General features: G+C 41.4%; 1 protein-coding gene across 5 annotated transcripts in view; it reads right to left on the bottom strand.

Moving 5' to 3' along the window:
- Plekhm3 (pleckstrin homology domain containing M3) overlaps nucleotides 1–13808 on the bottom strand; it is a 188329-nt gene that overhangs the window by 152533 nt on the left and 21988 nt on the right. For all 5 annotated transcript variants that reach the window (XM_008846201.3, XM_008846202.3, XM_029569899.1 and 2 more), the window contains exon 2: nucleotides 9079–9918. In XM_008846201.3, the coding sequence (XP_008844423.1) occupies nucleotides 9079–9679 (601 nt within the window). In that variant the 5' untranslated portion in view covers nucleotides 9680–9918. The remainder of the gene's footprint in view (nucleotides 1–9078; nucleotides 9919–13808) is intronic.

A 13808-nucleotide genomic window follows, 5' to 3' on the forward strand; every position in this document is an offset into this window, starting at 1 on the left:
GAAGGAAGGAAGGAAGGAAGGAAGGAAGGAAGGAAGGAAGGATGGATCAGCTGGTTGGAGGATGCAGCTTAGAGGTGTAGCAATTGCAATCCTGGGATTATATCAATTTACCCAAATTATAAGCAGCCCTAGATAGCCCCAGGCCTTGCCTCCTGGGGGACAGCACACAAAAGGCTGTTGGCATGCAGGAGGATATCTGGAACAATGAACCAAAAGCAGAATTAGTATTTCTCATGAGAGAGGCTGTTACCTGGTTCCTCTCCTAAACTTGCCAAGAGGTCACTTCTTCCCAGGGGTGAACCATGCAAATAGAAGCCAAGAGCGCTATTCTAGTTGAAAGCCCCTTCCATAGGCACATAAGGCTACTAGAAAGAAGGGTCCCTGCTACCCTATCACCATCCTTCATGCCTGCCAACCTTCAGACTTCTTGTAAAGTACTAATCTTTACTTTCAAGACATTTCTGAGTGTTCTGGAAGATGTTGGAAACACAGTACATTAAGTTTGTCTGGCCTGAATATCCTCTATAGCCTGAGCTCCTTACTCTCCTGTAGCAGGTTGCACTTCCTGGCCATCCCACACATATGCTGTATTTCACCACTATGGCTCTGGAGACAGGCCTCAAAGCTCAGATGAAATGCTCTTTCCTCACTGAAGACCTCTTCAGCATGCTAGATCACATGCTAGATCTCTTTTCTTTGCGTTTTCAGTTCATAAAACACAGCTGCAAAGTCCCTATTTGTTTCATGGTATAATTTTCAATCATGTTCAAGGCAAAAACTAGGAAAAACACTTTGAACTAATTTTAGATCTTTATTCTCTTCATTCAGGCCCAAGAGAGAAGTGAAACTAAGATCACACTAATTGTGGGCTGCCCAAATGTCTGCAGCAAAGCATATGAAGAAAATGATTCTGTGGGAACCATTTCAATATGCTCCATAGCTTCTTAGTTCTGTGCAGAATAATACAGAGACATTAACCCACAGACAAATGCTAATAAACACATCCCGTCAGAAAGGAGCCAGGGTCAAACAGTATTCTCTTTATAGTTACACTGGAGAACTTTATGGATAAAGAGGGAATCTAATTCATTTCCCCTTCATAAACCTAGAGGAAAAGACAGTCTCTGGTAGAAATACTAGCTAGATATGCTAATGCAAGGATCTTTTTAAATTTTCTGCTGTGGGCAATAGTGATTATAGTCAGTTCAGTCCTGGTCATCCTCCAATGTGAACTTGACTAGATCACAAACACAATTTAAAAAATTATTTATTTGCTGGGCATGGTGGCATATGCCTTTAATCCCAGCACTTGGGAGCCAGAGGTGGGTGGGTCTCTGTGAGTTCAAGGCCAGCCTGGTCTACAAAGTGAGTTCCAGGCCAGCTGGGGCTACAGGGAGACCCTGTCTCAAAAAAGATTAAAAAAATGATTCATTTATTTATTTTGTATCATGTGTAGCAGTATTTGCCGGCATGTATGTAAGTTTACCCATGTCATGCAATGCCTGAGAAGGCCAGAAGAAGGTATCGTGTACCCCTGCAACTGGTGTGATAGACGATTGTTAACTGCCATGTGGGTGCTGGAAACCAAACCCAGGTCCTCTGTAAGAGCAGCCAGTGCTCTTAACTGCTGAGCCATCTCTCCAGTCCTCACAAATCTAATTTTTTAACCTAGTAAACAATTCCAAACATGAACTCTCAAGGTTATTATATGCAATGATGAGTTTTTGCTCTTTTCTATAATCTAAAGAAATTAAACATAAAAGAATCTCCCTTACTTAGATTTTAAGGTAAGTGGCATCCTGTAACTGTATCTTTGTTTTTTATTTGTTTGGTTGGTTTTTTGGTCTTTTTGAGACAGGGTCTCCCTGAAGCCCCAGCTGGCCTGGAACTCACTATGTAGACCAGACTGGCCTTGAACTCACAGAGATCCACCTGCCTCTGCCTCCCAAATGCTGGGATTAAAGGTGTGCGCCACCACGCCTGGCTCTATCACTGTATCTTTATACAAGTTAGAGAATCACAGAAACTTAGAGCCATAAGAAATTCTATAATTCTATCTCAGCTCCAGCTAAGGAAAACACGTCAAGTGCTTTACCAGCATACCCCAATTTTGTTCAGGTATGGTGGCAAGATGCTCAGGGGAGATGGCTTCTCCCCTGATCTGTGAAAGTCATAATTTGTTTAAACTTACACACAATACTTCTATTTTCCTTCACCAGGAATTGCCTTAGAATTGGGCATGCCACCTAATTCTGGTAGTGGGGCACTACTGAGTGCCTCTGGGAAAAAGGCCCAGAAGAGTTGCCTGGCTCCCTTTTCTGACTTTTGTTGTTGACGTATAAGAAAATGAGCCTTGGGGCTTCTGTGGCCATGTGGTACCAATGAGTGGAGGAAAGAGATATCACCAATATACTGAGGATAACAGAGCCCTTATTAGGATGCCCCTGGGTCCTTAATATCCTGGGGCCACTCATCTCTGGGCTTCCAGGTGTTGTATATAGTGTTTGACACTCACCAAGTGTTCAATAGCTATTTGTTAGGCTGATGAAAAAAAAGAAAAAAAAAAGGATGTTAATGGCCTTACAGACTCTTTTTTATTGACTTCTGAAAATGTTCTGATCTAAGATTTGCAAAGAGGTTCCAGGAACAGAAATGACTTGGCCAGGATTACATTAGGAAGTGGGCAAGCTGAGAGTAGAACTCTAACGTCCAGACTTCCAATCTAGATCAAACTGTTTTATTTATGGTAGAGGGAGTGAGTTCTAAACATCCTTGGGGTTGAGAGGTAATGTAATAGAGCAGTGCCCTCTGTGGGGTTAGGTCTGATTGGAATCCCAGCCTCACTCACATGGCTGTGGGTTGATTCAACTCTCTAAGTTTCAGTTTCCTCATTTGTAGAATCAGAACAATATCAGCCGTTATGTTTAACTACTATATTAAATAAGATAATGAGCAAACACTTCTTAGCAGAGGGCTGGGTATATAATTAACTGTCATTAAATGACAGCTCTTACTGAAAGTACTAATAACAAATTTCATTCAATGTGACACAGGTAAAATTAGAAGGGATACATAAGTCATTTCCATTTTGGAGGGAAAAAACATAGCTAGTCTGTCCTGATTTTGTAAACACTAATACATAAACTTCAGGAGCCAAGGAGATAACTCAGTCAGTAAAGTGTTTGCCATGCAAGCAGGAGGATTTACCTTCAATCCCTAGCACCTGTGTAAAAAGCCAGATGTGGCAGTGCATACCCTATTTCAAAAACTAAAGTCGAAAGTCATAGAGGAAGACTCCTGTTGTGGATCATTGGCCTATACACACACACACACACACACACACACACACATGCACGTACATACACATACACATGTGTGCATGTACAAAAGAATTCAACCCCCCATATGCTCATTCTTGGTATAGTACAAAGTTTTCTACAATGTGGTTCACATCTTCAAAGGGCTTCTGATATAGGGTGAGAAATGGACAGATAAGCACTTAACTGTAATATACAACAGAACAAAATGTACTGGGGAAAAAGGAAGAGATTGAGGGGGAAAAAAATCAGTAAAAGTCTCGAGGAAGATGTGGTATTTGAATTAGTCCTTCAAAGGTAATGAAGGGTTTATGGAAAGTGAAAAAGACAAGGAGAGTTTTCTGGATGAAGACATAGTACAGGCAAAAGCCCAGAAACCTAAAAGCACATGGCCCATTAAAAAATGACAAAAAGGCTCAGCAGAGAAGGCACAGGAAACACAGTTGGGAAGACACCTGAATGCTTTATCAAGTTTACACTTGACTTTACAAGTAATGGTGAACCATGGTTCATTTTTAAAAACAGAGTAGCACAAAAAGATTTGTGTTTTAGAAAGACAACTCTAGCAGTTTAAAAAAATTAATAAGCACAGTTTTCCCAGTCAAAAGAGATAAAATACATTAAGAGAACACCCACAAAGAATATCAAACACTCATGTTCACAGTTCCCTTAAAGAAATGTTAGGAATCGAAATGCAGCCCATCAATGAAATGCACTGGGTCTCCAAACAGCTGCCATAGGCCAACATGGAATCATTTAACCAGTGGAAGCTATATGACCATACAAAATCAACTTTCTCTGACCTATTTAGCAACTTCTTTGTACTGACTAATCTGTTGAAGGGTGAATCATAAATTCAGCAAGAGACAGTGTCCTGGTGACCTCACTTATTCTAAGCCCACAGGAATATTCCCATCTCAACTGGCTCTAGAGCTTTGAGAAACATCATTATTGAAAAAGCAGTCATTTTAGTGTAAGTCCCAAATCTGTCTTTTTTAAAAGTGAAAGGTGGGGGGGGGGGACTGAAACAGTAGCATAAAGCCTGGGATAAAGGAGCTGCACTGCTGTGGTTTTCCCAGCCTTAAAGAAAATCTCTGCTTGAGACCTTCTCCTAAAGTACTCAGAACAAGAAAATATAAGCCTAGGACCAGTACCAGGTCACCAGAGAGTGGAATCTATGGAAACAAAAGCCCAGCTGACCACTGCCCTTGCCAAGCAGATGAAAATGTGAACACAGGCAGGGAGAAAAGGGAAGTTCCATTCTGGCAGTTTGCTGAGTTTCAGAGCTCTACAGTGAATACAAAAGATTTCTTTACATTTTTTAAGTTTTAAAATTATCACTGCAGTTCATCCAGAAGTAGAGCTATAAGTTGCCCAGAAATCTTTTATTGTTAAAAAATTTCAACCATACCTAATGTTTCTGTCATGATCTACAATTACTGATCTGAATGTAGTAATTAGTTCCCATACAGCCATGAGTCAGGGTTAGTTCAAACAATTGTATCTGTGATGTCAGAACTCTATCTTCTCTTTTGGTTTTCTTTGTTTTATGGTTTTTTGTTTTGTTTTGTTTTTGGTTGAGACAGGGTCTCCCTGTTGGCCTGAACTCACTATGTAGACCAGGCTGGCCTGGATCTCACAGAGATCTCCCTGCCTCTGCCTGGGATTAAAGTGAGTGCTGAGATTAAAGGTGTGTGCCACCACACCTCTACTTTATGCTCTGAGGAATTTCTTGGCACCTATGAATGCACCCTCAAAGTTCCTTGATGAACAGCATGACAGTGACACAGAGAGGAGGAGCATTAAGTATAAACACTAGTCTACACTAGATAACAGCATACCTTTGTAGGATTAAGATTAGTGTTAGGACTAGAAGTCAGATGTTGTGATGGTAGAGTCAAAGCCTTAGAGTGATGCAGATGCTCAGGGTGCAGCAGACATGAGGACGTCAAAATAATTGCTCGTAGGGAAGCTTTGGTCTCTACCACCTACTTACTTGAGGTTCTTTAGAGTAACTGCTCCACTCTGCCCTAAGATCTATTCCTTTTTATCACTTTGTGACCTAACCCTTTGACATTATTAACCAGTCATTTTTAGATAATGCACATTGTCGTAATTAGATTGGATTCAAGTCATACCTTATGGGCCTGGATCCCTTGGATTACCCTTTACTCAGTAGCTTGGCCAACTTTCCTTCTCAAGGAGTCAGCTTTGGACTGCCTGTGCTGAAGCAATAATCTCCAGAATGCATTCACAAACTTCTAATAGGACAGTCGGAAGATGCAGCAAACTCCTAAAGGTCAGTTTGTACCTTACTGCTATCTCTGTGTCTGCTGTGCTCTGAGCGGCTCTGTCACTGGGAACTAGCCCTGAAGGAGCACCCTGACCCCAGGGATAGAGTGGCTGGTTTCTGCTTCCAAACTATGGGGTCAGTTCACTTCCATTCTCTGCATGTATCCAGGTGAGAATTACAATTATCAGGCTGCGTGATCAACCACGTCTAGATGCTTCTCTACGCCCAGCCTAATAACTGTGGCCACTGCGTACCCTTGCTCTTCACCTAGTGAGAAAAACAAAGAACAAAAAACCAAAACATGACACACCTTGCCTGCTCTCCAGAGCTTCCTGGAGAGAAAAGGTGTGAGAAACCTGCCATGGCTTTTGCCCAAATTTTCCTATTCCTATTGGGATGCCCAAACAGTGACTAGGATATAATATATCAATACCTGTAAGGCCACATGTTATAATTTACTTTTCAAAATCACTACTCAGATTTCACTATAATTAATATTTAACTGTTTTAAAAAATTGAGAAATAAAGAATAACAATCCTGGATTGTCAAATACTCAAGGGAAAAGATGAGGGTTTTAGAGAGTTAAAGAATGTCAGTTCCTGAATATACAATCAGAATAGGAAAAAAAACATAAATATGGCATCCTTTTCATCTGGATTATGCCAAGAATTTACAAATGGTTAAGGTGGCTTATGACAAAATTCCATGTAAATTCTAAGAAACAGAAAATATACTGGGGTTATTTGCTAAATAAATAGTTTACCTATTTGTACATGAAATGTAACAGATCAAACGAAAAGCTATCAATTCTACCAGGACTATGGTCACAGCAACATGTCTGTCCCCCTAATATCTAATCAGTCACCACACCCTTGCTTTACAATGTCTCTTTTCTTTTGTTCCTATGGTCTATACCTAGCTAGCTGTTATCAAAGATTAAGAGTCAAAAGAAAAGATAGGGGATGACAAGTTGTGAATATGAACAGGGAAAAAACGAATTTTTTTAAAAGATGACTTTGTATTATATGTGGAAGCTTTGCATTTTTAAAATCTATATACCAAACTATATTCTTGCCTTAGTTACACTTATAAATTAACCTTATTTATTAAAGTGGTGTCCTAGTTTGTTCTCCATTGCTGTGACAAAACACTTTGACAAATACCAACTTGGGAAGGAAAGGGCTTATTCAGCTTACATCTCCCAGGTTGCAGTTCATCAGGGAGCCCAAGGTAGGAACTCAGGGCAGGAACCTGGAAGCAGGAGCTGGAGCACAGGCCATGGAGGAATGCTGCTTACTAGCTTGCTCCCCTGGCCCCTGCTCAGCTTGCTCTCTTACCCAACACAGGCCCACCTGCCCAGGGGTGGCACCACCCACAGTGGGCTGGGCCCTCCCACATCACTCAACAATCAAGAAAATGCCCCATAAACATGACCACAGGCCAGTCCAATGGAGGCAATTCCCCAATTGAGGCTCCCTCAATCCAGGTGTGTCAAGTTGACACTAAAGCTATCCAGCACAAGTGGTAAATACATCAGTTGACAACTAAGCAAGGACAGAGATAGATGCTAATTCAAAAACAGCAGTAAGTGTGTAAGAGAGTAAGGACAGTCTGCATCCCAATTCCCTATCCGCAAGTTGGGTAACCTCTTCAGAGGATGGTGTGATAAGAATAGGAGGTAGGAATTGGCTAGGCAGTTAGGGTAAAAAGACCTCAAAGAAAAGTAGCCAGTTTTTTGGCTAAAAGTCAAAATGTCCTTGGGCCTCTTAGCAACATACTCCATTCCAAAGGCCAAAAATGTCGAAAGTATTTGGGAGCTCTTATCTAATCCTTAAAAGATTTTAGGGTTACCTCTTCAGAGGAGGGAATGTTAGAGAAGCAAAAAGCCCCATAAAAAAAAAAAGAAGAAAGAGTACATGAAGTTATGAGAAAAAAGTGATGGGGAGATATGGGAGGAGTTGGAGGGGAGGGAGTGGGCATGGTTTTAATCAAAACACCTTATATGCTTCTATGCCTGTATGAAATTCTCAATAAATTATTTAAAATTAAAAAAAAGAGAGAGTAAAGACAGAGGTGTTCTGTGGTAGAGTGTTTGCCTAGCGTGCCAAGGCCCTGGAGTCAGTCCTTAGCACTGCCAAACTTTTAAAAAATAATAAGACACACACATACACACACACACACACACACACACAAAAGAAAATAAATAAATGTTACCCAAAGTAGGACTGGGTTACTCATGCTGTTTGTCGACACATCTTTTCCATGCACAATGTTAATAATAATAATAATTATTATTATTATTATTATTATTATTCATTGAGACAGGAGCTTCCTGTAGCCCTAGCTGACCTGAAACTCACTACATAGATCAGGCTGGACTTTGTTCTGCCTGCCTCTGTCTCCCGAGTGCTGGGATTAAAGGTATGCACCACCACACCTGACCTGAGAAGCCATTTAAATTAAGAATTGAGCACAGTGATTGAAGAATCAATAATAAAAATTGATAATCATCAAAAATGATGTTATCTTGCAGGAAAGTGCTAGGATAAACAGAAAGGTGGCACAGAATAGAATGTTTAGTACATAAGTTTAACACACACAGATGCACACATGTATGTATAAACTATGAGGGAAAATGAAACTCATAGTCCTGTATAGGAGGTCCTATCATCTTGTCCAAGGGCTATGGGTTCTTTCCCTCTACTAACAAAGATCTTCTTCCTCTCCTCTGCTGCCCATCTCCTCACCCCTGCCCCTCTTCTTCCAAACCTGTGGTGCTGGAGATTGGACCCAGGGCCTTGTGCATGCTAAGCAAGTATTCTACAATTGAGCTACACCCCTAGCCCCTTCTCACCTTTGTTCACACTACAATCTTGACTGTGGCCTTTCATGACTTCTTCGTGTCTTCAAAGGTCCATTCATTTCGTGGCCCGTTGCAAGCTCTTTCTAACCAGCCCAGTCTACTATGCCTTCTCTTTCCTCTGTCCTCAGACTTACTGCCACTCACTTAATATATAAAGACAAACATTCCAATTGACCATCTACTGTCTCCCATTACTGAGTAACATCTTGAACCTTCGTTGGTGTCTAATCTCTTTAGCTAGGTGAAAAGTTTTACAGATCAGTGTGTTTCTTCACACATCTGAAATCCACCAGAGAACAAAGTTAATTAAGCCCAAGGTGTGATCCAATAAACATCTCCTGATATGAATAAGCAAGGAATAAACACATAACGTTCAGAGGGAAATGTTACATTAAGTGGAAGAATATTCTAACATACAAGATAAGTTGTCATTTCACTAAATACCCCTTCAGAAGATAAAAAGATAGCTGATTAGAGGCAAGGGAAAGCACCAAAGTATGGAAGAAGACAAAGTCAGGTGTGGACATTGGGAAGTAGGCAGATGTGAGGGAGACAAAGAAAAAGACAACAACTGTTCACTAGGAAGTCAGAAATAAAAACATACCTGTATTTCCTTGAGCATCTCTGACCTTACTTGGTGAGGGCAACAGAAAAGACTGTCTGGCAAAGTGAGGGCCTTGAAGAGATGGCTGCTGCTGCTGCAAAGGTATGGTGTTGAGAACAACTCTCCAGTCCACATGGGTAATATCTGACCTTGATCTAGCGTGACCTGGCTTGAAAGTAGTGGTCTCATCCAATAAGTCATTCACAGAACGAGGTCTGTCCCTCCGGCGCTGACAGATGTTGAAAAAATGAAAGGTTGACGCTTCCTTTTGTTCCATCCAGGAAAGGTTATCTGGGGCTGTGCCTCTCTGAACCATAAGCTGTTCTTTGGCAGGGAAGACATTTTGAGCTTTGGTTTCTAAAAGCCTGCTCTTACAGTGGTCCCAAACCATGGCCCCCTTGCCCAGGGTAGCAACGTTTCTCAAAGCACCATTGTCTGTTATGTTACTGAGTACCTCATGCCCCACCAGTTCAGGGACTTCCTGAACCCCATAGACCTCTGCTTGCTGGACTGCCTTTTCTAGCTTGCTATCAAAAGTACTAAAGAAATCCTCAGTGACCTCTAAGGCGGGGCTGATATCATCTACTTCCAAGGCTTCCATGACACAGGGTTCAAGTGGCCTAAGCTTTCTATGCTGGTTCAGGAAAGAGTTTCATGAATACTTAGCTAACAGAGAGGTGGTAGAGCAATATAGCTAGGGAAACAAATGGAAGGAACCTTCATTTGGTTGAGTAGAGAGGCCAAACACAAGATGTTGCCTTGAGCTCACTCTTCAGAAAGACCTTAGTGAAGACATCAGGCAGTATTTGTCAAAGCAATGCAGTGCCAATCCTTGATTTCCTGGAAGGAAACAAACAGGACAACATTGGCATGTGGTCCATTGTACTCTGAAGTACACAGCCTGCTCAATCATTTTCCCCATTTTACACCTCTTCTACAGCAGCCATGCACAAGGGGAACAACACCTATACAGACCTTCCATTGTCAGGAATACTCACTGCTTTGTATGAAAACTTAAACAGAGCAGGGTGGAGCACGTGATAAGGGAAATAAGGCCAACAGCTTTTGTTCACACAGAGAAGCCTTTGAGAGAGTTATGAAAAGACTGCCCTGGCAAAAATTTCTGATCTGTTGACCTAAAATAGTAAGCAAAGACACTAGCAATTCTGTGGCTAGACCTAAATTGTAATCAATCTGAAAGTCATGAATGTTTTTACACCCTTAAAATCACTCATGGTCTGCTGGGTGTAAAGGTACGGAGGGGCAAGTGGAGAAGGAGGCTCTGTTCTTTGACTAAACCTGAATGCTAGCAGTACTGTGTTGTGTTTTCTGGGGTTATATTAGATAAAGCCTAACGATGACTCTGACTCTCAAAATTCTCCCATCTTCCTGGAAAAAGGTTTCAAATGCCAAAGTCCCTGGCTTCAGGACTGGCCTCAGAGTAGTCTAGCCTGGGGACTAGGGGACAGCGGTTTATGAACCTATGGCAGAGTTTCAGGGGAAAGTCTACAAGCCTATAAGCCATGGCAGAGTTGAGGTAGATTCAGTTCATCCTTTCCTCTCTCTGGACTTCAGGTACCAAACCTCAGAGCTCAACCTGGGCAGGAAGACTCCTACATACGCACTAATCCACTCTCTGGGAAGTGCTAGACTTCCGTGTTAGGTCTAATTAGAGCAGATCTTGACTAATATAGTTCAATACAGTGAACAACGGCTATATGTGGCTGCTTAAATCCCATAAAACTAAAGTTCCTCAATCACACTAACCACATTTCAAGTATCCAGCAGTCACATACACATACCTGTGTATCTTCAGTAAAAATAAAAAAATGAAATTAGGCAATGCTTTGAATTCCCTCTTTACTGCTTATAAGTAGATAAAACTGGCAACTAAGAATACCATTATAAATTACTTCAAAAATAGATGGACATACTTTATTTTCAAAAACTTTATGGCTAGTCAATATTTTAGTTTTTAGGTTATTAAATTGCATTTAAATAACACCAAAATATATTAATTAACATATGTAAGTTAAACTAGTATATACAAACATTTATTTCATATATCTATTTATTTATTTTGAGTCAGGGGCTCATGTAGCCCAGGCTGACCTCAAACTCACTCAGGAGCCAAAGCTTATCGTGGACTCCTGATTCTCTGGCCTCCACCTCCTTGATTTTGTGTGGTGCTGGGGATCAAACCTGGGATTTTAAACATGCTGGACAAGCAACACCCTCAGATCCAAAACTTTTTGGTGCATCAGGGATATATAGGAACTCTGTGGTTACTTCTCTTGTCAAGTGACAGTGACTGTGTGTATATACATGCATCAGTGCTTACTTACTAGGGATCAAATACAGGGCTTTACAAATGTTGAAGATGCAGTCTTTAAATCATGCTAGAGAGAGTAAATACCTTCAAGGTGGTTACTTATTTCCTGATTTAACAAAATGTCTAGGAATATGCTTTTTGTGCTCTCTGCTTGGGTAACTGGTAGGGTGATTAGAAGCACATATCCACTGATGGCCAATTCTACTGGCTTGTAGGACACTTCTGACCCACATGGTCCCAAACCATAGACTGTTAGACAAGGAAGCAACTTTCAAAACCATCTTTTCACTGCCAATCATTCACAGAAGATGACACTGAGGCCCAGAGAGATAAAGAGGTCCCAAATGCTTGTTTATGCTGTTTCCCAAACATGCTGAATGTTCTCACCTCAGAGTCTTTGCCTCAGCTGTTTCGCCAGATTACAACATGGCCAACTTTCTCTCTCTTCTCACTATGTAGCCCAGGCTGACCCAGAACTTGTGATACTCCATCTTCAGCCTCCCAAGTACTTGGATTACAGATGTGTACAACTATGCCTACCTTAAACTCTGTCTTTAAGTGACTGTGACTATTCATGTTGCCTTCTCAGTCCAACCTATCCTGACTATACCATTTAAAATTATGACACACATGTCTGGCCTGGGTTCTTGGTACCCCCTTACTTTGCTTCTTTGTTTTGTTTGATCTGGAAATAAACTTTTCATTTTAGAAAAATTTTAGATCTACAGAAATATTACAAAGATAGCACAGATAGTCCCCACATTTTCTTCTATGTAATATCCTGTATGGCATCTTTGTAATAATATATGAACCAACACTGATACATTATTAAATAAAGTCATACTTTATTCCTATTTCCTCACTTTTCTCCTCAGGTCCTTTTTCTGTTCTAGGATCCTATTCAACATACCACATGACATTTGACTATCACCAACTCTCAAATTCAACATGCCACATGACATTTGACTGTCACCAACTCTCAAATTTTGATGACCTTGATAGCTGTGAGGAGTACTGGTCAGGTATGTATTGAATGCCCCTCATGTGTGATTAGTTTTATGTATGTGTGGTATATGTACATGTCTGTATGTGTTCATGCATGTGTGAGTGCACATACACGTGTGTGTGTGTGTGTGTGTGTGAGTGTGTGTGCATACTGAGGCCAGAGGTCAAGGTCAGGTGTTTTTCCTCGATTGCTCTTCATCTTACTCTCTTGAGACAGGGTCTCTTACTGAACCTGGAGTTCCATGATTAGCTAGGCTGCCCAGTCAATGAGTTCCAGGAGTCCACCTGTCTCCACCCAGTCCCCACCCCAGTGCTAGGGTTATAGCCATGTAGCCACACCAGCTTTTTACATGGAACCAGGGATCCAAACTTGGGTCCTCCTGCTTACACAACAAGCACTTTACCAACTAAGCAATCACCTGAGCCTCTTCATGTGAGCTAAAAAAAAAAAAAAAAAAAATTTCCAGGGCTGGAGAGACAGCTCAGTGGTTAAGAGCACTGGCTACTCTTACAGAAGATGCCAGTTTGGTTCCCAGCACCACATGGTAGCTAACAACCTCTTGTAACTCCATTTCCAGGGGATCCGATACCCTCTTCTGGCCTCCATAGGCATTGCATGACATGGGTGCACTTACATAAATGTAGGCAAAACAATCATACATAAAAAAATAAAAATAGGGGGCTGGAGAGATGGCTCAGTGGTTAAGAACACTGGTTGTTCTTGCAGAAGACCCAGGGCTCGAGTCCCAGCACCCATATGGCAACTAACAACTGTCAGTAACTCCAGTCCCAGGGGATCCAACAGCCTCTTCTGACCTCCATGGGCATTGCACGACATGGGTGCACTTACCTACATGCAGGCAATACATGCATACACATAAAATAAAAATAAAAATAGCCAGGTGTGGTGGCACATGCCTCTAATCCCAGCACTTAGGAGGCAAAGGCAGGCAAATCTCTGAGTTCAAGGCCAGCCTGGTCTACATAGTGAGTTCCAGGACAGCTGGGGCTACAGGGAGACTCTGCCTCAAAAAGACCAAATAAATAAATATAAAAACAAATTTTAAAAAAAGGTTTTCCTCATGGTTAAACCAGAGCTACGTGTTTTGAGGACACTCACAGGATGGAAGTGCCATTGTCATCATATCATATAAAAGAGTACATACTATCAACATGGCGTACATGTTTGCATTTTTTTTTATGTGTGTATGGTGTATTGCCTGCATGTATATAAGTGTACCCATGTCATATATTGCCAGTGGAGGTCAGAAGAGGGCACTGGATTCCCCTGGAACTGGAGTTATGGGCAGTTGTTAGCTGAGAATTAAACCCAGATCCTCTGCAAGAGCAGTCAGTGCTCTTAACCGTTGAGCCATCTCTGCCTGGCTTGACG

Source organism: Nannospalax galili, unplaced genomic scaffold (genome assembly GCF_000622305.1).
Source record: "Nannospalax galili isolate Female #2095 unplaced genomic scaffold, S.galili_v1.0 scaffold281, whole genome shotgun sequence".
Taxonomy (NCBI): Eukaryota; Metazoa; Chordata; class Mammalia; order Rodentia; family Spalacidae; genus Nannospalax; species Nannospalax galili.